Below are 23,536 nucleotides of genomic sequence, written 5' to 3' on the forward strand. Positions count from 1 at the left end.
TGGCATGGATGTGGTGAAAACACTTTTACACTGTTAGTGGAAATGTAAACTAGTACAACCATTATGGAAAACAGTGTGGATATTCCTTAAAGAACTAAAAGTAGATCTACCATTTAATCCAGCAATCTTACTATTAGGAAAAGCAATAATCACAGAAAAATAAGTCATTATACAAAAAAGATTCTTGCACACACATATTTATAGCAGCATAATTTGTAATTGCAAAAATATAGAGCCAGGCTAAATGCCCATCAATCAACAAGAGGATAAAGAAAATGGTCTTGTATATACACATACACACACACACACCCCATGGAATAGTACTCAGCCATAAAAAGGAGCAAATAACGGTATTCACAGCAACCTGGATGGAACTGGAGACTATTATTCTAAGTGATGTAACTCAGGAATGGAAAATCAAATGTTGTATGTTCTCACTCATAAGTGGAAGCTAAGCTATGAAGACACAAAGGCATAAGAATGACACATAGGACTTTGGGGACTCAGGAAAGGGTGGGAGGGGGTGAGGGATTAAAGACATTGGGTACAGGGTACACTGCTTGGGTTATGGGTGCACCAAAATCTCAGAAACCACCACTAAAGAACTTATGCATGTAACCAAACACCACCTGCTTCCTAAAAACCTATTGAAATAAAAAATATATTTTTATAAAAAAGAAAAAAATGCCCATACTACCCATACTACCCAAAACAATCTACAGATTGAATCCAATCCCCATCAAAATACCAATGACATTCTTCACAGAAACAGAATAAACAATTCTAAAATTTATGTGGAACTACAAAAGACTGAGAATAATAGCAAAAGCTAACCTGAGCAAAAAGAACAAAACTGGAGGAATCACATTACCTGACTTCAAATTCTACTACAGAGCTATAGTAACCAAAACAGCATGGTACTGGTATAAAAACAGACACATAGACAAATGGAACAGAATACAGTACCCAGAAATAAATCCACACACTTAGGGCATGGCTACACGTAGGAAGGGGTTTCTGAGCACAATACTCTGTATGTGTTAACTTTGTAGTTTTGAAGTTAACAAGACCCTGGGCTCGCTCTGCAGTCCATATGCGATGTTGAACCCTTTACACACAGCACTAGACGGTTTTGAACCTATCAAAACACCGCTTCACTTAAATTTCACCAACTCCTTAAAATCCTAGTAAGTCTGTGTTTTCCTTTGTTCCTATGTTTTCCTTTTTTCCCACTTTGTGGGTTGTCTGTTTACTCTGCTGATTATTTCTTTTGTCGTGCAGAAGCTTTTTAGTTTAATTAAGTTCAGTCTATTTATCTTTGTTTCTGTTGCATTTGCTTTTGGGTTCTTCATCGCGAAGTCTTTGCCTAAGCCAATGTCTAGAAGGTACTTTCCAGTGTTATCTTGAACAATTTTTATGACTTCAGGTCTTAGATTTAAGTCTTCAATGCATCTTGTGTTGATTTTTGTGTAAGGTGAGAGATGAGGATCCAGTTTAATTCTTCTACATGTGGGTCACCAATTATCCCAGCACCATTTGTTGAAAAGGGTGTCCTTTCCCCACTTTATATTTTTGTTTGCTTTGCTGAAGATCAGTTGGCTAATCAGATACCTCACAGCTCCTCTGTTGTATAATTTTGTGCATTGTAGGTCAGGGTCAAAATGATAAAGGTGATTTTCTGGGACTACAGACTTGTCAATAACAGGTGGTCCTAGGCTGATAGAGGTAAAAAAATAAAAGCTTTAAAAGAATGTTCTCTGTTAAAATTTGCTTTCATACATGTCATGTTTAAAATCATTTGTGAATAAATGTTAAAATAAAAAGGTGAGCCACGATTTTGGTAAGACAATTTCTGAGCAAATCACACACAATTTTTTTTCATTCCCATTGATCTATTACATAGACCAATATTTGGTTGTGAAAAAGTGAGAGAAAGAATTCGGCTATTTTATTTTAGTAGAGCAACAGCGAAGGGAGTCCTTTTCCATTCTTCACCCACGCGCGGGGCAGTCGCGCGGCGCGGTCGCCTGGCGGGTAGGAATTACCATCCCAGCATCCTGCGCGGCGCGGGGAAGGAAGCCCGGGAATGAGAGAAAGCGACTCCGGGGGCATAGCGGGCCAGTGAGGGCCGCCCCTCTTTTGAAGCGGTTTTCGTCTTTCCGCCGGTGGCCTCCGAGCTCACGCAGGGGCGGGTCCCGGTAGCGCGAGGCGGTGCAGGGCGGGAAGGGGATTCGTGGCGGCGGAGGAGGCAGGGACAACAGCGACGGCGGCGGCGGCAGGGACAGCAGGAGCAGTGGTGCTGTCAGCGCGGCGGTCGGAGACATGGGAGACCCGGGGTCGGAGGTGAGTAGTCGAGTGAGGGTCCTGGCGTTCTCAGAGGCGAACCGCGAAGGGTTTGTGTTTTCTGCGGTCTGAGGCCTGGTGCTCCGTCGCAGCCTCGGGGCGATACCTCTTCAGTGTCTTGGGCCGAGCCCAGCTCTGGGGCCTGGTGCGTGTCTGAGTGAGGAACCCGCAGCAGCAATGGCCGCCCGCCCCCCGGCATGGGCCCCGGCTGGGCCAGTGAGAGCGACGTTTTAAGGCAGGATTGCCCTTCGGTATTGAGCTTGCGTTCCTCCTTCTGGAGTAGATAAGGGGAATTCTGAGAGGCTGGTAACGCGTTTTCAGCGTTGGGTCCCTGCAGCTCCGCACACGCTGTGGCAAGAGCCAACTGCTCGAGTTCTGTTCCTAGTCGGGTTTCCGTGCAGTTGTGCTGAGTTCGTTTTCCTCAAGCGCTCTCTGTTTTTAATTGTTCCTTCCGGAAACGCTCTCTTCCTACAAGAATGTGGCTGAACAGATAAGCATGTTTTGGCTTGTTTTTATAGATAATAGAATCTGTCCCTCCAGCTGGTCCTGAGGCATCTGAGTCAACAACGGATGAAAATGAAGACGACATTCAGTTTGTCAGTGTAAGTAGCAGTGATGATTGGGTTTTTCCCAGAGTAAAAGACTATGGTGGGCCATTATGTAATTTTACCTCACCTGGTCATTTAATGTTTATGAGTGTCTAATACATACTGGACACCGTGGAGCATGGCACAGGATTGGGAGATTTACCAAAAGAGCTATCTGAGCCACCCCCGTAGCCATCACAAAGAGCATGTCCTAAAGAACGTGCTGTACACTTAATCTCGCCCCCTGCCTTTCGTTTAGACTTAAGATAGACGCTGGTGTCTAAAACGCTGTATTGAAATGGAGCGAGAGTAACTTCTAAAGGCGACACGGAGGAAGGAGCTGCTAATGATGAGCAAGGACGTAGAAAACAGGAAGGATTGTGAGAGCCCAGAATCTTAGCGTTATGGTGCTTCTAACATGAAGGCAAATAGCTTGAAGATTTCTCTAACCTCTGAGATCATCATGTTACAGCATAGTACAGTTGATGCTCATAATGAAGAATCCTACATCACTGGGAACATGCTCTATTTTTCTGAGTTTCTTCCCTTTGGGACAGTCGTTTTCAAGCCTTAGTAAGTATAAATAGGCAGATTCCTGGGCCCCACTGCAGACCTACGGAATCAGAATTTCAAGGCGGGGGCCTAGGAATCTTCATTTTCAGACAAGTGCAGGGACATAAAGATTTCTGAGCACACTTTGTACAGCATGGGTTTCCAAAGCAGAAGGGAGTGTTTTATGATGTATTTTGGGGTGATGTTCATCCATAATTGTTGGAGTTTTAGAAAGGCTTTGCGTAAAGTGGTATCTCAGCTAGCTAGGCAGAAAACAGTTCTGTCCCAAACTCCTCTTTTGGAATGCCGTAGTTAGTTGCAGTTTGGTATTCAAGCTGTAGAATTTTTCTTTAATGGAGTGTCTGTCTAATGTTTCTATGTTTTTTAGTTTTTGTAGGTTTAGAGCGACTTTGTAAGTCACTTGTTTTTTAAATTAAAATTTCCTCCCTAAACATTGTTTTGTTAACATCCTTGTTTGTTTTTCGTGTTTTGTGTAGAAGTTCTTTACCCTGTCACTTTCTGGACCTATTTCCCAATTAATAGTGTGTGTATATTTTGTTCCTGACATTTGGAACCTTTCTAAATATTGATGATACCAAGGGAGATTGTATGCTGACTCTGCCTTCACTGTTGTTATGGAGTAAGCAACGTAACTTGAAATCGAAGAGCAATGGTTTCTGTTTTTGTATCGAAAAACATTTGGGAAGAGGATTTCATGGGTCTTTAGGAAAAATAATTTTGGTTCCTCTTAACTGGTATAAAAACAGGAATGATTGGGACAGATGATCTTGATGAGTTTTTTGTGCATCTGTATGTAGAAGTGACACATGTCTGATTGATGATCTATGTGCCATTGAGAAAGTATGTAGAAGTGACACACGTCTGATTCATGATCCATGTACTGTTGAGAAACACAGATGGGATGTACAAAATTAAGTTTGGAAAAGTAAATAGGTATAGATTTGTGTAATATCCTGAGGAATAAATCATTATATTTTAAATTCTGAGTTAATATATAGGCTGTGTTTAGCTGAGGTTTAAAACTCTTACTTTAAATTTTATTTTAAATATAAAAATCCTTCTACATCTTTTCATACAATATTTTGTATATCCAGCGTGATAGAACCCTTTATATTTAACCCTGTTCAAAATAGAAGATCAAAGGTTTGACAGCTCTTATATGGAGAAGTGAATTACATGCTGTCAGTGTAATTGCAGTACCAGGAAGAATGTAGTAAAACATCCCTGTTGCATTTCAGTGGTGCCACGTAAAAGACAATGATAACTTAATTCCACTTTGAAATACACTCAGAGACAACTTTCCTTTGTAACCCCATCCTATACTGGGCTCTACCAGGATATGCTTATTTCTCTGTGTTTTTTATAGTACCATCCAGTAAAGATGCAATGCTGCTGGGTATAGTTCTCCGCTTGTGGGTTCTTCAGATTAAAAGAAAAAAAGTTTGTTACTTCTTGATATATTCTAGTTTGGATTCCTTAGTCTTTTCATATAAATGTTGATTATCCAGCCTTCATTCTGCGTTGTGGCACAGAATCCTCTTTGTGTTCTGTCATGTACCTAGCCTCCAAAATAAACAATATGCTGAAAGAAAGGAATGATAAAAGATTTGGGGATACAAAAAGAGTCCTTATCTTAATGTAAATTTTATTGAAATATAGTACATATACAGGGAAGTTTACTTCCTCCTTGCCATCACTGTTTTTGTACCACATTACCATTTGTCTAGATTGATTATCTTCTTTGTATTCTTTCCACATACTCCCCTATGTGGTTAACCTTCTTGAAACAGCTCTAATAATGTTCCCATCTTGATGTTATTTATTGATTCCTTTGCCTACAGAATAAAATCTAGGCTTTTGACTAGGGCATTTATGGCCTGGTCTATGATGAGGGTAGTGTATATGTAAAGAAAGGATCAAGAAGACTCAGAGTTTGATGTTTGGCTGTATAGTGATGTGGAGGATAAAGCAGGGTTATCAAAGAACTTCGTTATTTTGAACTTAGCTATCTAAGAGATTACTGATAATCATTTCAGTTAAAAAAAATTGTACTATGAAATCTGTATCTTTTTTTTTTAATGAGGTAGGGCCAGGGGGTGGGTTTTTCACTATGTTGCCCAGGCTGGACTTGAACTCCTGGGCTCAAGTGATCCTCCTGCCTCAGCCTCCTGAGCAGCTGAGACTGGCAGTGTGCCTAGCTGAAATCTGTATCTTTTTAAATCAATGTCTGTGCTATTTCCCATTTTGAAAGGAATCTACATGGCTTTATTCCTCTATATAGATTTAGGCTCTTTGGGTTTTGTCATTATTACGTTTTTGTTTTTCCTTTTTACTAGCAGGAACATTATTACAAATTCATGTACTCTGACTCTTTTCCCGTGCCTCTTTTTTTTTTTTTTTTTTTTTAAGACAGTGTCTTGCTCTAAATTGTATCTAGGCTAGAATGTGATGGCATAATTATAGCTCACTGTAGCCCCAACTTCCTGGGCTCCAGTGATCCTCTCACCTCAGCCTCCCAAGTAGCTGGGATTACAGGTGTGAGCCACCGCACCCATCTGATTTTTTATTTTTGTAGAGTTGGGGTCTCACTGTGTTGCCCAGGCTGGTCTTGAATTTCTGGGCTCAAGTGATCCTCCTGTCTTGGCCTCCCAGTGTGCCAGGATTACAGATGTGAGCCACTGCTCCTAGCCCCTTTGTCCCTTTTGTTTCTAATTATTCTGTGCCACTTGCAAGATTTTCTCAAGAATCTTTGCCAATTCCAACTAAAAAATCTCCCACTGATTGTTAAATTTAAGTTTAATTTGAATGATTGTTCATGACTTATAAATTTGCCCACTTCCTTTTTAGGAAGGACCATCGAGACCTGTTCTTGAATACATCGATCTGGTCTGTGGTGATGATGAAAACCCTAGCACCTATTATAGTGATGTAAGCACATTATATTTGTGTTTGTTCAGTTTTCTTATTAAGTGCAATAGTGTGTTGGAGGTGGCTTGAACTGGATCATAAGAACTAATTGTTGGCCAGGCATGGTGGCTCTCGCCTGTAATCCCAGCACTTTGGGAGGCCGAGGCGGTTGGATCACTTGAGGCCAGGAGTTCGAGACCAGCCTGGTCAATAAGGTGAAACCCCTGTCTCTACTAAAAATACAAAAAATTAGCCGGGCATGGTGGCACGTGCCTGTAATCCCAGCTACTCGGGAGGCTGAGGCAGGAGAATCACTTGAACCTGGGAGGTGAAGGTTGCAGTGAGCCGAGATCATGCCATTGTGCTCCACCCTGGGCAACAGGGCAAGACTCCGTCTCAAAATAAAGAAAAATCTAATTGTTAAACTTTCAGGAATTTTGTGAGCTGATTGTAAACATTAACAGTTATTACAAATTAAAGTATATAAATGCACAAGTACATAAATGATCATTATATTTAATACATCATTTCCTACTTAATACATCATTTCCTACTATCTGTACACTTGAGGTTGTTTGCATCTATTGGGAGAAATACTATTAATACATAATAATTTCCTGCTGCACTATTGATAGAACATTACCCCATTGTGATCAGTAAAATACAAACTAGAGTTTGATTTATTATTTGTTGATTAAACTTAAGAAAGTGAAGGATAGAATGTTAATGCAGATTAAATTTCAAAGTGTGATGTGTCTCTCCTAGACTAAATGCAATACAAAAAAATTGAGGAAGTTTCTTTGCAATATTCCAAAACTCGGCCAGGCATGGTGGCTCACACCTGTAATCCCAGCACTTTGGGAGGCCAAGGCTGGCAGATCACTTGAGGTCAGGAGTTTGAGACCAGCCTGCCCTGTAGTGAAACCTTATCTCTACCAAAGATCAAAAACTAGCCGGGCATGGTGGTGCATGCCTATAGTCCCAACTAATTAGCCGGGTGTTGTGGTGCATGCCTGTAATTTCAGCTACTTGGGAGGCGGAGACATGAGAATTGCTTGAACCTGGGAGGTGGAGGTTACGGTGAGCTGAGATCATGCCACTGCACTCCAGCTTGGGTGACAGAGCGAGACTCTGTCTCAAAAAAAAAATTGTTTTTTAAACTCTTCACTAGTTCAGAAAGATGTTGATGTCATTGATGAATGAGTGAAACTCTAATATATGTCTTTATTGTTTCACTTTCATCTTATTCATTAATGTAATTGAAAATATTATCCACCCTTCATGTTGCTACTACAGTCAGCCCTTCATATACTGTGGGTTCCACATCCGTGGATTCAGCCAACTGTAGATGGATAATATTTTTTAAAATAATAAATAAAAATACAATAATAGACACATTAAAAAGTAATACATTATCAAAACTATTTTATGGCATTGATATTATATTAGGTATTAAAAATAATCTAGAAATGACTTCAAGTATAGAGGAGGATATGCAAAGGTTGAGTGCAAATACTTCATTTTATGCAAGGGACTTGAGCATGGGAGGATTTTGGTATGGGGAGATGCAAATAGCCTACTCATTTGCAAATCATATGACCAACCTTTTTGCTAATTGAATGATAATAATTCATAGTCAAATTTTGTGAAACTTGTTGGTTGTAGAATTTTAAAAACTAATAGTGGGTTTTTCGAGAAATAGCAAGTCATATTGATATTATAGATATAAACTGAAAATCAGGTTAAATATTTAAGTTTAAAATGTATTTCCAAAATTAGATAAAGAATCACTAAGAGAACTTTTTACATTGACCCTTAAAGTGTTATGAATTTTACTTACATATGTAAAATTATTTTTCAGATTCTGTTTCCTAAAATGCCAAAACGACAGGGTGATTTTTTGCATTTTTTAAATATGAAGAAGGTGAAAACAGACACAGAAAATAAGGAAGTGAGCAAAAATCATTGTGGATTGTCTAAGGCAAAGGAACCACATTTCAAGTATATTGAACAACCAATCATTGAAGAAAAGCCATCACGTTCATCAAAGAAAGAAATAGATAATCTTGTGCTTCCAGATTGTTGGAATGAAAAACAAGCATTTATGTTTACAGAACAATACAAATGGCTTGAAATAAAAGAAGGTAAATTAGGATGTAAGGATTGTTCGACAGTTCGGCATTTGGGATCGAAAGCAGAAAAGCATGTCCATGTGTCCAAGGAATGGATTGCATATTTAGTAACCCCTAATGGCAGTAATAAAATTACTAGGCAAGCTTCTCTACGAAAAAAAATTAGGGAACATGATGTTTCTAAAGCCCATGGTAAAATTCAGGATTTGTTAAAGGAATCAACTAATGATTCAATTTCTAATTTAGTGCATAAACAAAATAATAAAAATATTGATGCTACTGTAAAAGTTTTCAATACTGTTTACAGTTTAGTAAAACGTAACAGACCTTTATCTGATATTGAGGGGGCAAGAGAATTACAGGAAAAAAATGGAGAGGTAAATTGTTTAAATACACGTTACAGTGCAACAAGAATAGCAGAACATATTGCAAAAGAAATGAAGATGAAGATATTTAAGAATATTATAGAAGAGAATGCCAAAATCTGTATCATAATTGATGAGGCATCTACAGTTTCAAAGAAAAGCACCCTACTGATTTATCTCCAGTGCACAATTCAGTCAGCTCCTGCACCTGTTATGTTATTTGTGGCTTTAAAAGAATTGGTGTCAACTACAGCAGAGTGTATTGTCAATACATTATTGACTACTTTAAATGATTGTGGTTTTACAAATGAATATTTGAAAGCAAATTTAATTGCATTTTGTTCTGATGGTGCTAATACAATCCTGGGAAGAAAGTCTGGAGTAGCTACAAAATTGTTAGAAAATTTTCCCGAAATCATCATTTGGAACTGTTTAAATCATCGATTACAATTGTCACTTGATGATTCTATATCCGAAATAAAACAAATTAATCATTTAAAAATATTTCTTGATAAAATTTATTCTATTTATCATCAACCTAATAAAAATCAAACCAAGCTTCTAGGAACTGTAGCTAAAGAACTTGAAACTGAAATTATTAAAATTGGTCGGGTAATGGGACCAAGATGGGCGGCATGTAGTTTACAAGCTGCTACTGCTGTATGGCATGCATATCCTATATTATATATGCATTTTTCTCATTCTTACTCTGGTTTGGCAAAGAGATTAGCTAACATTAATTTCTTACAAGACCTTGCTTTAATGATTGACATTCTTGAAGAATTTTCAATACTTTCAACTGCATTACAGTCAAAATCAACTAATATTCAGAAAGCACAAAAATTGATCAAACGTACCATAAGAGCTTTGGAAAATTTAAAAATTGGTACTGGAAAGTATGAATCTCAAATTGAAGATTTGATCAAGTCAGATAAGTTTAAAGATATTCCATTTAATAAAAACAATAAATTTAATGCTCTTCCTAGGAATATATTACTAGACAATATAATTCAGCACATGAACCTACGCCTTTTATCTGACAGAAACCATGAAAATATTTGTAATTACTTTGATCTGCTAGAACCTTCTACATGGCCTTATGAAGAAATAACTTCACCATGGATAGCTGGTGAAAAAACATTATTTCATTTGTGTAAAATCTTAAAATATGAAGTTGATTTGAATGATTTTCGGGAATTTGTAAATAATAATATAAAATCAAACAGTGTTTCAATTCCTACAACTATATACAAAGCTAAAATGATAGTTAACACCATTGCAATCAATAGTGCTGAAGCTGAAAGGGGTTTCAATTTAATGAACATAATTTGTACAAGGGTGAGAAATAGTTTAACAATAGATCATGTATCAGATTTAATGACAATAAATTTATTGGGGAAAGAATTAGCAGATTGGGATGCAACACCATTTGTAAAATCTTGGTCAAATTGCAACCACAGGTTGGCTACAGATACAAGAGTTCGGCAAAAGTCAACAAAAGTCTTGCATGAGAATCAATTGGCTATATGGAACTTACAATAGAATATTGTATATGTTTTTTATCATCTGTAAATTATGTACTACACATCCTTTATATACATAAAGGCTTTTTTTTTTTTTTTTTTTTTTTGGAAAGCCAGTTAAACTTTTATCAGCATGTTGCTGTTTAAAAGGCATTCTTTAAGAAGATAATCTTGAAGATTGGTTTTAGGAGCTATGGTTTTTTAGAGATTGGCCCATGTTTGCTAGAGCGGGTCATAATACATATTCCATGAAGTTCTGTACAGAACAAACACTGTTTATAATTTTGTACTGTTTTACTTTAAGTAAGGTTGCAAAAAATAGCAGGACTCAGATAAGTTCTAAACCCTGGAGGTTATAGTAAATAAAAGAGAAATGGAATAAAAACTGTAAGCCTTTTGGCTCTTGTCTTTCTCATTTCCATATCTGTGCTATCTAGTATGGTAGCCACTAGCTACATGTGGCTGATCAGCTTAGGACTAAAAGTAAAATTTTAATTTATTTACTTTTACTTAAATATAAAAACTGAAACAATGTAAAATATTTTTCTGCTTAGCTTTACTGTTTTTCAGGAATACATTTTACTCTGTTACTTTGCATAAGATATGGTTGTTGCAGTGCGCCTGTCAAACTTGTGTGTCATTTCCAATATTGAATATAAACATATTGCTGATAGATATGATACTGCTGTCAGCAGATGGATTCAATGCAAGTTATTTTTTCTATGAATTGATGTAACATCATTATCTGAATAGTTTATGCAGACAACAGGAATTACAGTGATTCCTGTGTAAATTGTTACTGGTAATTGAAATACTTATTTTAATCATGATTAAATTATTTTTCTAGTTTACACATGAATATGAGCAAATTTTTAAATTTAAAATGAAGGCATACTGAAAAAGAATCAAGTGGAGATGCAGAACCTAGTACAACAACTGGAACAGTAAACAGACTCAAAGAAGGTATGTTGCAGATTTGACAATGAATGGCAATTGCAATTTGCTGTGGCAGAGCGAAACAACCTGCTATTTAAGAAACAATTAAAGTAGGAAAATTGAGACTTCAGCAGATGCAAAATGAATTAGGTAAATTATATTTCATATGCCAAAAATAATCAATGGAATTTAGTCACCTAAAATCAGAATTAACAAGAATTTTTAAAAACAATTTTAGAAGGAACTAAGGTTGTAAGTTTGGCCAGATGTAAAATAGCTGAGATTCTTTTTTTTTTTTCCAAGAACAAGTTTCACTCTTGTTGCCCAGGCTGGAGTGCAATGGCGCAATCTTGGCTCACTGCAACCTCCGCCTCCTGGGTTCAAGCGATTCTCCTGCCTCAGCCTTCCGAGTAGCTAGGATTACAGGACTGTGCCACCACGCCTGGCGAATTTTTTTTTTTTTTTTTTTTTTTTGAGACAGAGTCTCATTGTGTCACCCAGGCTGGAGTGCAGTGGTGCAATCTTGGCTCACTGCAACTTCCACCTCCTGGGTTCAAGTGATTCTTCTGCCTCAGCCTCCCAAGTGGCTGGGATTACAGGCGTCTGCCACCAAGCCCAGCTAATTTTTTGTATTTTTAATAGAGACGGGGTTCCGCCTTGTTGGCCAGGTTGGTCTCAAACTCCTGACCTCAGGTGATCCTCCTGCCTCGGCCTCCCAAAGTACTGGGATTACAGGAGTGAGCCACCATGCTCAGCAAAATAGCTGAGATTCTTGCGTGAAAGAATTAGGTTTTTTTTTTTTTTTGGATGGGAGAGGGGAGAGTCCTGCTATGTCACCCAGGCTGGACTGCAGCGGCTCACTGCAGCCTCTTCCTCCTGGGCTCAAGCAGTCCTCCCACCTCGGCCCCCTGAGTAGCTGGGAATACAGGTACGTGCCACCACACCCAGCTAGTTTTTATGTCTTTTTGTAGAGATGGGGTTTTGCCATGTTGCCCGGGCTGGTATTGGACTCCTGGGCTCAAGCAGCCTTCCTGCCTTGGCCTCCCAAAGTGCTGGGATTATAGGCATGAACCACCATGCCTGGCCAAGAACTAGTTTTAAATGGATAAATGAAATTATTTCAGTTGAAGAAATTGTTAGAAAATTATGAATAAAAGCCTAAATAAGATGTTTTATTAAAAAATACAAGGCCTTGCTGGGCACGGTGGCTCATGCCTATAATCCCAGCACTTTGGGAGGCTGAGGCAGGTGGATCACGAGGTTAGGAGATTGAAACCATCCTAGCTAATACGGTGAAACCCCATCTCTACTAAAAATACAAAAAATTATCCGGGTGTGGTGGCACGCACCTGTAGTCCCAGCTACTTGGGAGGCTCTGGGGCAGGAGAATCGCTTGAACCCAGGAGGCGGAGGTTGCAGTGAGCAGAGATCACACCACTGAACTCCAGCCTGGGCGACAGAGCAAGACTTTGTCTCAAAAAAAAAAAAAAAAAAAAGTACAAGGCCTTTAGTTCAGCACCAAACAATTGCTCTTAGAATATAGGACCTAGCAATATTAAAGATTAATCGATCCTAAATCTGAAAAATCATAAGTACATTTCTGTAGTTATAGAACAGTTTCATAATTTGAGAAACTACCCAACTAACACACTACATTGTGTCTCATAGGACTTAATTATGAAGAAATAATTTCAATTTATGGCCCCAAAAGTCAAATTTATGGCCAGGTGCAGTGGCTCACACGTGTAATCCTAGCACTTTGGGAGGCCGAGGCAGGTGGATCACCTGAGGTCAGGAGTTCGAGACCAGCCTGACCAACAAGGTGAAACCCCGCCTCTACTAAAAATACAAAACTTAGCCAGGCATGGTGGCAGGTGCCTGTAGTCCCAGCTACTCAGGAGGCTGAGACTGGAGAATTGCTTGAACCTGGGAGGCAGAGGTTGCAGTGAGCTAAAATTGCACCACTGCACTCCTGCCTGAGCGACGGAGCGAGACTCCAAGTCAAAAAAAAAAAAAAAAGGCAAATTTATGCAGCTGTTTTTTTATAATTAATTTTAATTATTATTATTATTATTTTTTGAGACAGGGTCTTTGTTGCCCAGGCAGTGGCATGATCATGGCTCACTGCAACCTCTGCTTTTAGGCTCAAGCAGTCCTCCCACCTCAGCTTCCCAAGTATTCGGGATTACAGGCACACACTACCACAATTGGCTAGTTTTTGTATTTTTGGTAGAGACAGGGTTTCCCCATGATGCCCAGGCTGGCCTCGAACTCCCTGGTTCAAGTGATCCACCCGCCTTAGCCTCCCAAAATGCCGATATTACAGGTGTGAGTCACTGCGCCCATCTCATGCAGCTTTTAAAATCTCTACGTATGTTATAGCAGTTTCAGCTAGATGAGAAAAAAAGCATTTTCTGTCACAATAAATGGCACTCCAGCTAAGTTAGGTTAAAAAAAATCAGATTTCATTAGAATTTTAAAACAAACTTGATGTTTCTGTTATTTCTTCATTCCACTAAATGATATGGTTTGAAAATATTTATGCTCAGATTTTTAAATGGTCTCTACAACAAACTCACTTGTTGGGTACAATTAAGTGCTCATTGTATAAGTGCACATGGTACAAATCAACACCAGCTTATAGGATTGTGGAAAGAATTAAGAGATGAATTTAGTGATCTTATATACCTGTCAGTTGGTCATATTGTGGAAGAGCTCTACAAAACTTACTGTACTGTTAACTCCAAGATTTTCTTCCAGTAACAGGAATGCTAGCCAGATATTTAATAATCAAAGACCAAAAATGGCAGTTTAATTTTTCTACCCAATATCCTATGGCATATGAATGATCCAAATTTGAAGCTCCAAGGATAGGAAAAAGCTTACTTGTGCCTGTCCTAGACAAGTACTAGAGTTTATATTGAAATCAAAACTTCTAAAAATAAAAATCAGTAAGATTAATTTTACTCTTTTTTCTAACATGAGTCAGTATGCTTGAAGTTTTCATTGTATTTGATAATGTCATGTAAATTTACTGTAAAAATAAGAAATTTTTAAATGCTTTATTGATTAAATTTAGGGTTGCTTTTCAGTATACTCAGTAACTCTGAAGTCAGTGTAAACAGTACTGAGCTTACATAAGATTTATTGAATTTACCTAACTTAGGCAAATGTTTTCAAACTTAACATGCTTTTGGTCCAAAGTCAAATCAATTATTTTGAAAAAGATGAATGGGATTTTTTTCAGTGTGGATATGAAAAATAAAAGAAAATGATAGCTATGTTTGGAACAATTTGGGTTTGTGAGTCTGCTTTGTCATCTGTGAATTTTATGAAATGTATCTACAAATCAAGTATGATGAAAACAGGAATTGAGATGTGCCTTAGGTGTGAAATACACATTAGATTTTAAAGACTTAACATGCAAATTATCACATTTAATAACTATGTTGATAATATGTTGAAATAATATTTTGGATATATTGGGTTAAATAAAATAATCACTGTATTTCTATTTCAGAATTACATATGTGGGCCAGGCGCAGTGGCTCACGCCTGTAATCTCAGCACTTTGGGAGGCCGAGAAGGGCAGATCACAAGGTCAGGAGATAGAGACCATCCTGGCTAACACGGTGAAACCCTGTCTCTACTAAAAATACAAAAAATTAGCTGGTGTGGTGGCGGGTGCCTGTAGTCCCAGCTACTTGGGAGGCTGAGGCAGGAGAATGGCGTGAACCCGGGAGGCGGAGCTTACAGTGAGCCGAGATCGCGCCACTGCACTCCAGCCTGGGCGAGAGCGAGACTCTGTCTGAAAAAAAAAAAAATAGAATTACATATGTGGCTTGCAGTATAGTTGTATTAGACAGCACTACCCTATATGATAGTTACTCTCAAAACCAAGTTTCACCAATCTAGACCTTACTGTTGACTTCAGGATCCATAGTCAACTGTCGTTTTCATCAGTTTTACATTGTTGTTCCATAGGCATGTTAAACTGAATAGGTCCAAAGCTGAATTTATTCATCTCTCATCATATCTGTTTTGGAAAATGGCCCAACCATTTCCCTTGATGCTCAAACTAGAAATGTAGAAGATATTTGAAACCTTTTCTTCATCCACCTTGCCCTGTCTCTTCCACCTCTCCTACTGTAGTTATTTTGGTTCAAGGCATTATTTTTCTTGCTTAGAGTAATATAATAACTTTCTAACAAGTCTCTCTGCCTTCATTCTTGCCCCTTGTTAATACTAATATATCCTTCATACTAAGGATTGACTATTCTAAAGTTTACATTTATTTTTATATAACTTTTATTAGGAAGACATTCAGACAACAAGAAAGTCAAATCACTTAAACAGATTTATAATCTTGTGTAGCAAATCTAGAGATGGATACAGTCTTTGCTTGAGTAGCTCAATAGTGTCATTGTTGTGTTATCTGGGGTGGTTTTGGTCTTTTCCTCATAATTGCAGGATGCCTGGCACAGTTTTAGGGATGCTCGATTTAAGACAACATGGCAAGGCCTGGATCAAGCCCTTTGTATTCATCAGAAAGTCAAAAGCTTTGCCAGAAGATATTTCACTGGCCAGAACTGTGTCAGCATGGCCATACTCACTGCAAGGGAATGTTGGGATGTGAGCTTTTACCTTTCATAGCTTCTGTATTAGAAGTAGGCAAGGGAAAAAGAATTGGGAATGGGTGGTTGGTTAGCTGGTCTATGAAGTCTAACATATTTCTCCTCTACTGAAAAGCTTTTACTGGCTCCCCACTTTGTTCAGGGTAGTTTAAGGTTATAATGAGTCTGTGCCCTCCATCTGTTACTGAGCTCAAGGTAGCTGCCACTGGCCTGGTTATGAAAGGGCAATTTAAAGATGATCTAATAGGGTCTGTTTGTTTTGTAGGTAATAAAACTGACATTTCAAGAGGTTTAGTCAATTGCCAGGGTCACAGTTTGTTATGAACAGATAACCAAAATTATTATTGAATGTTTGGGAACTGAAAATGTGATTTATTTATTTATTTTTAGTATAGAAACTGGCTCTTGCCATGTTGCCCAGGCTGGTCTTGAACTCCTGGCCTCAAGTGATCCTCCTGCTTTGGCCTCCCAAAGTTCTGGGATTACAGGCATGAACCACCGCATCTGGCCTGAAATATGTGATTTTAAATTATGTTCCACCTTTTTTCTTTTTTTGAAATGGAGTCTTTGCTCTGTCACCAGGCTGTAGTACAATGGCACGATCTCGGCTCACTGCAACCTTCAACTCCCTGGTTCAAGTGATTCTTCTGCCTCAGCTTCCTGAGTAGCTGGGATTACAGGCACGCGCCACCATGCCCAGCTAATTTTTGTATTTTTAGTAGAGATGGGGTTTCACCATGTTGGCCAGGCTGGTCTCAATCTCCTGACCTTGTGATCCGCCCGCCTTGGCCTCCCAAAGTGCTGGGATTACAGGCATGAGCCACCGTGCCCGGCTGTGTTCCACCTTTTAATATAAAGATGGCCTGGGAGAGTTGATTGCTGTCTCTGAGTATTATATTTATCTGTCTTTCAACAAGGATAATAATTGCATCTCGAACGGTTCTAGTTATTTATTTATTTATCTATTGAGACCGGGTCTTACTCTGTTGCCCAGGCGGGAGTGCAGTGGCACAGTCATGGCTCACTGCAGCATTGAACTTCCAGACTTGGGCAATCCTCCTGCCTCAGCCTCCCAAGTAGCTGGGACTACAGGCATATGCCACCATGCCCAGCTAATTTTTAAATTATTTGTAGAGACGGGGTCGTCTTCTGTTGCCCAGGCTGCTCTCAAACTCCTAGGCTCAAGTGATCATCCTGCCTCAGCCTCCCAAAATACTGGGATTACAGGTGTGAGCCCCCACATTCAGCCTAGTTTCAGGTTTTATGGGGCCTGTTGATTATTGAATTTGGCACACTAAGAAGAATAATCCCATAAAATTGTGAATATACCATTAGAAATGATTTGAAATATTTATTTAGATTAAGAAAACAAATCATTACAATCTTCACAATATTTAAAAGTTAACAATATCACAAAACATAGAGGTGAAAAAGATGATATTTTTATTAATTATAGCTCTATAATTATTTTTAATTATTTTTTCCTAGGTTTTCTTTTTTTTTTTTTTTTAGACAGTGTCTCACTCTGTTGCCTAGGCTAAAGTGCAATGGTGTGATCTAGGCTTACTGCAACCTCCACCATCTGGGCTCAAGAGATCCTCCCACCTCAGTCTCCTGAGTAGCTAGGACCACAGGCACGCACCACCATGTTAGGCTAATTTATGTATGTTTTTATAGAGACAGGGTTTCACTATGTTGCCCAGGCTGGTCTCAAACTCCTGAGCTCAAGCAATCTACCGACCTTGGCCTCCAAAAGTTCTAGGATAACAGGCATGAGCCAGATTACTTTTGGTTTTATATGCATTGATTGTCTCTATTTGACAATTCTGTAATATCCTTTTCTATAGAGGTATAGTTTTCTTTTGGTTTTATATGCATTGATTGTCTCCATTTGACAATTCTGTAATATACTTTTCTATAGAGGTATAGAAGGGTAATTGACAGTATCCTCTAGCATAGTTGATGGGAATTTGCTTTTTTATTTTTGACAGTTTACATGGGTTTCTTTCCAATTCTCAACTGTGACAAATCCATATAATTTTTAGGATTATTATCACATGTGGGGAAACTCCTATTAAGAGTCACATCTGAACTACAAGATTTCAGAGAATTTCAATTTTCTGTGGAGTGACTGCTCTTAAATATTGTTTGAATTGACCATTCAAAGTATTCCTAGAAGACTTCCCAACTGAGATGGCCAGCAATAGTTTAACTATACATGGAAGAAATTTCGAAGTACACAAATATCCCAGTCACTCCTTAACAAGAGCTCAGAAATGTTTACTGCCACTATATGGTTACAACAGGAAGGGAAAGTACACAGAAGGAGCAGATGAAATAGAAAGAGATGGTAGTCTTAACTGACTATGGTAAAAATATTTTTGTGGCTGGGCATGGTGGCTCACACCTGTAATCCTAGCACTTTGGGAGGCCGAGGTGGGCAGATTGCCTGAGCTCAGGAGTTTGAGACCAGCCTGGGCAACACGGTGAAATCTCATCTCTACTAAAATACAAAAAATTAGCCGGGCGTGGCAGCGTGTGCCTGTAGTCCCATCTACTCGGGAGGCTGAGGCAGGAGAATCATTTGAACCCGGGAGGTGGAAGTTGCAGTGAGCTGAGATCGCGCTACTGCACTCCAGCCTGGGCGACAGAGCAAGACTCTATCTCCAAAAAAAAAAAAAAAAAATTGGAAATTTAACAAAAATATATAAATGTGAAGAGATATTTCTGTGGTTCCTTTTTCGGAAGGTACCCCTTCAATTAAGCTTCATAGTTATTCTGCCTCTGACCTAGCTCTCTTGATTTTTTGGATTCTTGAATGAGGTAAAGCAGACTTGGGAAATTGTTAGACACTTAATAAGTAATCAACAAATATTACCAGAAAAATGATAGAATTATGGGTAATTTTTTAAGCTGGTTGTTATTTGTGTGTGGAAGGGAGGGGTTTGTTTTACTTTGTATTTAAAATTTTCCCAGTAAAAGTATTTTCAAAATCACATGAGATAAATGTAAAATAATTTTACTTTTTTCTATGCTGGAATCCTTTAAATAGATTATGTTATTTCTTTCTTTTTTTTTTTTTTTTTTTGAGATGGAATCTTGCTCTGTTCCCCAGGCTGGAGTGCAGTGGCACAATCTCAGCTCAGTGCAACCTCCTCCTCCCACGCTTAGGCAACTCTCCTGTCTCAGCCTCCTGAGTAACTTGGATTACAGGTGCGTGCCACCACACGTCTAATTTTTGTATTTTTAGTTGAGACGGGGTTTCACCATGTTGGCCAGGCTGGTCTCAAACTTCCGACCTCAAGTGATCTGCCCACCTCAGCCTCCCAAAGTGCTGGGATTACAGGCGTGAGCCACCGTGCCCGGCAGATTATGTTATTTCTAAATAATAATAGCTATTATTAACAATTTTTATTTTTAAGCAAAAACACCTAGTAGATACAAAAGTTACAAATATTTCAAATACTATAAAACAATACTATGAATTGGCCCTTTTTTAAAAAAAATTGCTTTTTAAGTATTATATGTACCTGAAACAAAGCACCTTAGGTTCTAAATACAGCATTGGATTTTGTTGGAGAATCTGCAACCTCCCTGGTGGTGAGCACACAGAGACATGTGCCGTGTAAGCCCTCAGTAACACTGCTGGGCTCCCCTAAGGGAGCAACAGGCTTGCTGAAGAAACTGATGTAGATTCCACCCTGTGTAACAGTGGTGCATCAAACCCGAGAATTTCTACCAGTCGAATAAGCATGTATAATGGTTTCTTCGAAGATACATATTTCACCATTCCAAAATATATAGTTGGTGTATGAGAAAAATTTAAGTTGTATTCCTACCTCGAACAAAATTCTAGAAAAAATTAAAGATGGAATAAAGAATAAAAGTTGAAGTCATAAAATAAAAATAAACTGATGAATATTTTTGTGTTCTCTGAATAGGAAAGATATTTTCAATCCAAAGGTAGTGCAGCCAGAGTGCTCCAAGAAACCTTAACTAATTCATGAGTTCTGCCTGTGTGTTCTCCTATATAGAGGTGAACATTTCATTAAGAATTTTACTCTGTGGTAGATGTATGGTCAGCATTTTCATCTCTTCATCTCTTCAATGACAACATTTTTCCTGTGAATGTTTTTCATGCATTCGTCCAATTTTGCAGCTTTCTCACATTTTTTATTGTAAAATCTTTGTATTGATGCTGTGCCACGGAATTTCTTGAACACATATTTTAGTGACGTGGAGTTTCCTGGACCAGGAGTTTGCAGGTGGATTCGTGGATGGTGGGAGGCCCGGGGGTTTTCTTCCAGGCTTTAAATGTTCCAAAAGCCTTCTATTTATTGTCATAGAGATCACTGATTCTGGCAGATGTGGCTTTTCGGGGAAATTTCTGTGTGTGTATCCCTGTTCTCTCTGGTTCTCTGATCCAAGATGAATCTGCAAGAGCTTCTGTCACCAGCCCTGCACTCCCCAGGCCCTTCAGCACCTGCATCTTCATGTGAGCCTTTCACCTCAGGGAGTATGTTTTTGCTGGACCTTTCTGAGATGTGCTGCTAAGTGCCCTCTAGATATTCTCTGTGCTTTTTCTCTCAGCATTCCATCCTCATGACTTCTGCTGAAGCTCAGCTTCCACAGCTCTGTGCTCACTCAGTTGTTAGATTTTTGGGTTGAAGATTTTGCATTTCCTGGTGAGTTCCTCCTTTTCAGGAAGTATCGTTTTGCTGATACTCAGATTTGCTGTTCATAAGGGACTTTGATATTCTATTTGCATTTTCTTAATTTTAATTGCTTTTCCTTTTGACTCTGCAGGATTTATGTGACCTACTTGCTGAAAAAAATGGGGCAATTTTTTTTTAATCTTCTATATTTTGTTTCTAATTTTTCCTTGTTGCATTGTTTGCTGTCTCAGAGGAGGAGAAAGAGGGTAAGGCCACCTACCAATGTGCTCATATCAAAGAGGTATATCCGGTGTTGCTAATCAGAAGCCTAATGCAAGTCTGATTGTCATTTTATTCAGAAGCTGTCTTCCCATACTCCTCGAGGCTGTTTTAATCTGATAGACTAGAATTTGATGAAAATGCCTGTTGTGTTGCTTTTTTTTTTTTTTTTGAGTCAGAGTCTTGTTTTGTCACCCATGCTGGAGTGCAGTGGCATGATCACAGCTCACTGCAGCCTCGACCTCCTGGGCTCAAGCAATCCTCCCACCTCTACCTCCCAAGTAGCTGGGACTATAGGCTCACACCACCACACCTGGCTAACATTTTATTCTTTGGTAGAGATGGAGTCTCACTACATTGCCCAGGCTGGTTGTGCATCTTTTTCATTCATTGTGCTGAGTACACAATGGACCCTTTCGAACTGAATACCTGTATTCTTCAATTCAGAGAAATTTTATTTTTATGTAGTTTCTATATGATTTTCTCCTCTCTAGTTTTTATCTTTGAATTTCAGTTATTCTGGGAATTCAGTTGTGGACTGAATACATGTCCTATCTTTTCACTGCAATTAAAATCCATGCATATTTCTTTTTTCAGTGTCTGGGAAATTTCCTTAAATGTATAACTTCCAGCCTTTTAAAATTGCAGCTGTTACATTCTAATTTCTGGTTGGGTGCGGTGGCTCACGCCTGTAATCTCAGCACTTTGGGAGGCCGAGGTGGGTGCATCACTTGAGGTCAGGAGTTCAATACCAGCCTGGCCAACATGGTGAAAACCTGTCTCTACTAAAAAAAAAAAAAAAAACAAAAAAACACAGCCATGTGTGGTAGTGCATACCTGTAATCCCAGCCACTCAGGAGGCTGAAGTGGGAGAATTGCTTGAACCCAGGAGATGGAGGTTGCAGTGAGCCGAGATCTCAACTCTGCACTCCAGCCTGGGCAACAGTGAGACTCCATCTAAAAAAAAAAAGAAAAAAATTCTAATTTCCAAGAGCTGTTTTTTGTTTTCTGATTGTTTCCTTTTTCATGTAATACTATGCTTATCTCTGGATGCCTTTGATTTATCCTCTGAAAATAATAGTTTTATTAAAAACTATTTTTTATTTAACCTGTTCCCTGGGAAGCTTCACTGGTAGTCATTGGGTAGAAGGGCATTTGTTTTGTTGGGATAGCTACATAACAGTCTGATACTGAGTCTTATGGTTTACGCTAAGTGGTTCTTCACAAGTTTCCTTGGTTTTCCTGGCTGATAATGTTTGCATAGAGGACAGACAAAAGGGGGCTGGAACTGACTGTTAAAAATAGACGTAAAATGAATTCTGTTTTTAGCTGTCACTGATACTCGCAACTGCACATGATGTCCTGGGCCATGGGTGAATCCTTTGAACTTAATGCAGAGAATGTCTTGTGAGTAGATATGTGGAGATGTGCATATGGAGTCTTTAAGCGTTTTTGTTAAGTGGCGCCTTACCTCCATCATTCACTGTATGTGGTGTCATAGTTCTGAGTCCTTCCTAGGTTCCCTGGGGCAGACTGGTTTGCTGCCTTTGCCCTCTGAAATAAATTACTACTTCTCCACCTACTTTTGTCTCCGAAAGCTTTCTCAGCTGTCTAATGGATACAATACTAGATAATATCTTACAAAGCTGTTGCATAGATTAAACGAATTTATATATGTAATATGCATGGCACAGCACCTGGCATGGAGTAATCATTCTATAAATCATAGTTATTAGTATTATACAACTTCTCAATATCCCAGACAGTCCTGGTCATATTAATTACCTGGATAGTGACGCCAAGAAAAATCTCTACTGCTGCCTTTGGGACTTACTAATTTATTTGTATTCATTTTAGCAAAATAAAAAAATTGAGAGAAATGAAATAAATTCTTGCTTTAATCCTACCATTACACTGTCTTAATTACCAGAAATGTGTGATAAATTATAACATCTGATAGTTAATCATTATTCAGTATTCTTTTTCAAGAATATTTTGACTGTTTTCATACCTTAGTCCAGAAAAGTTTTACAGTCATTTTGACTGGTCTTCCCTAATTTCCTTCACTCTTAAAATACTCTTAATATTGGCCGGGTGCAGTGGCTCACGCCTGTAATCCCAGCACTTTGGGAGGCCGAAGCAGGCGGATCACCTGAGGTCAGGAGTTCGAGATCAGCCTGGGCAACACAGTGAAACCCCGTCTCTACTAAAAGCACAAAATTAGCCGGGCATGGTGGTACATGCCTGTAATCCCAGCTACTCAGGAGGCTGAGGCAGGAGAATCGCTTGAACCAGGGAGGCGGAGGATGCGATGAGCCGTGATCGCGCCATTGCACTCCAGACTGGGCAACAAGAGTAAATCTCTGTCTCACAAAAAAACAAACAAACAAACAAAAAAAAAACAAACTCAAGATTTTGATTGGAATTATACTTAAGTAATTTTCAAATCTGGGGAGAAGTTATATCTTTACAAAACTTATTTTTTCAATCCAATAATAAGGTCAGCTTAACATATACTTTTTCTTTCTCCTCAGCAAATATTTGCATTTTTCATATAGGCCCTACACACTTACTAATTTAATTTCTATGTATTTTATATGTT

General features: G+C 38.7%; 1 protein-coding gene across 4 annotated transcripts; it reads left to right on the top strand.

Annotated features, from left to right (window-relative positions):
• Positions 1 to 2,087: 2,087 nt before the first annotated feature.
• KIAA1586 (KIAA1586 ortholog) lies at positions 2,088 to 22,042 on the top strand. Of its 4 annotated transcripts, none has more exons than XM_063632834.1 (6): positions 2,088 to 2,343; positions 2,862 to 2,945; positions 6,351 to 6,431; positions 8,272 to 11,393; positions 14,887 to 20,685; positions 20,807 to 22,042. In XM_063632834.1, the coding sequence occupies exons 1-4, from the start codon at positions 2,323 to 2,325 to the stop codon at positions 10,447 to 10,449; spliced, it is 2,364 nt and encodes a 787-aa protein (XP_063488904.1). In that variant the 5' UTR covers positions 2,088 to 2,322; the 3' UTR covers positions 10,450 to 11,393; positions 14,887 to 20,685; positions 20,807 to 22,042. The 4 variants fall into 4 exon arrangements, with proteins under 4 accessions (XP_063488904.1, XP_063488905.1, XP_055120336.2 ...); XM_063632835.1 differs by having other exon boundaries at positions 14,887 to 14,966; positions 19,116 to 22,042; XM_055264361.2 differs by having other exon boundaries at positions 19,092 to 22,042.
• The last annotated feature ends 1,494 nt before the right edge of the window (positions 22,043 to 23,536 follow it).

This window comes from Symphalangus syndactylus, chromosome 23, assembly GCF_028878055.3.
Source record: "Symphalangus syndactylus isolate Jambi chromosome 23, NHGRI_mSymSyn1-v2.1_pri, whole genome shotgun sequence".
Taxonomy (NCBI): domain Eukaryota; kingdom Metazoa; phylum Chordata; class Mammalia; order Primates; family Hylobatidae; genus Symphalangus; species Symphalangus syndactylus.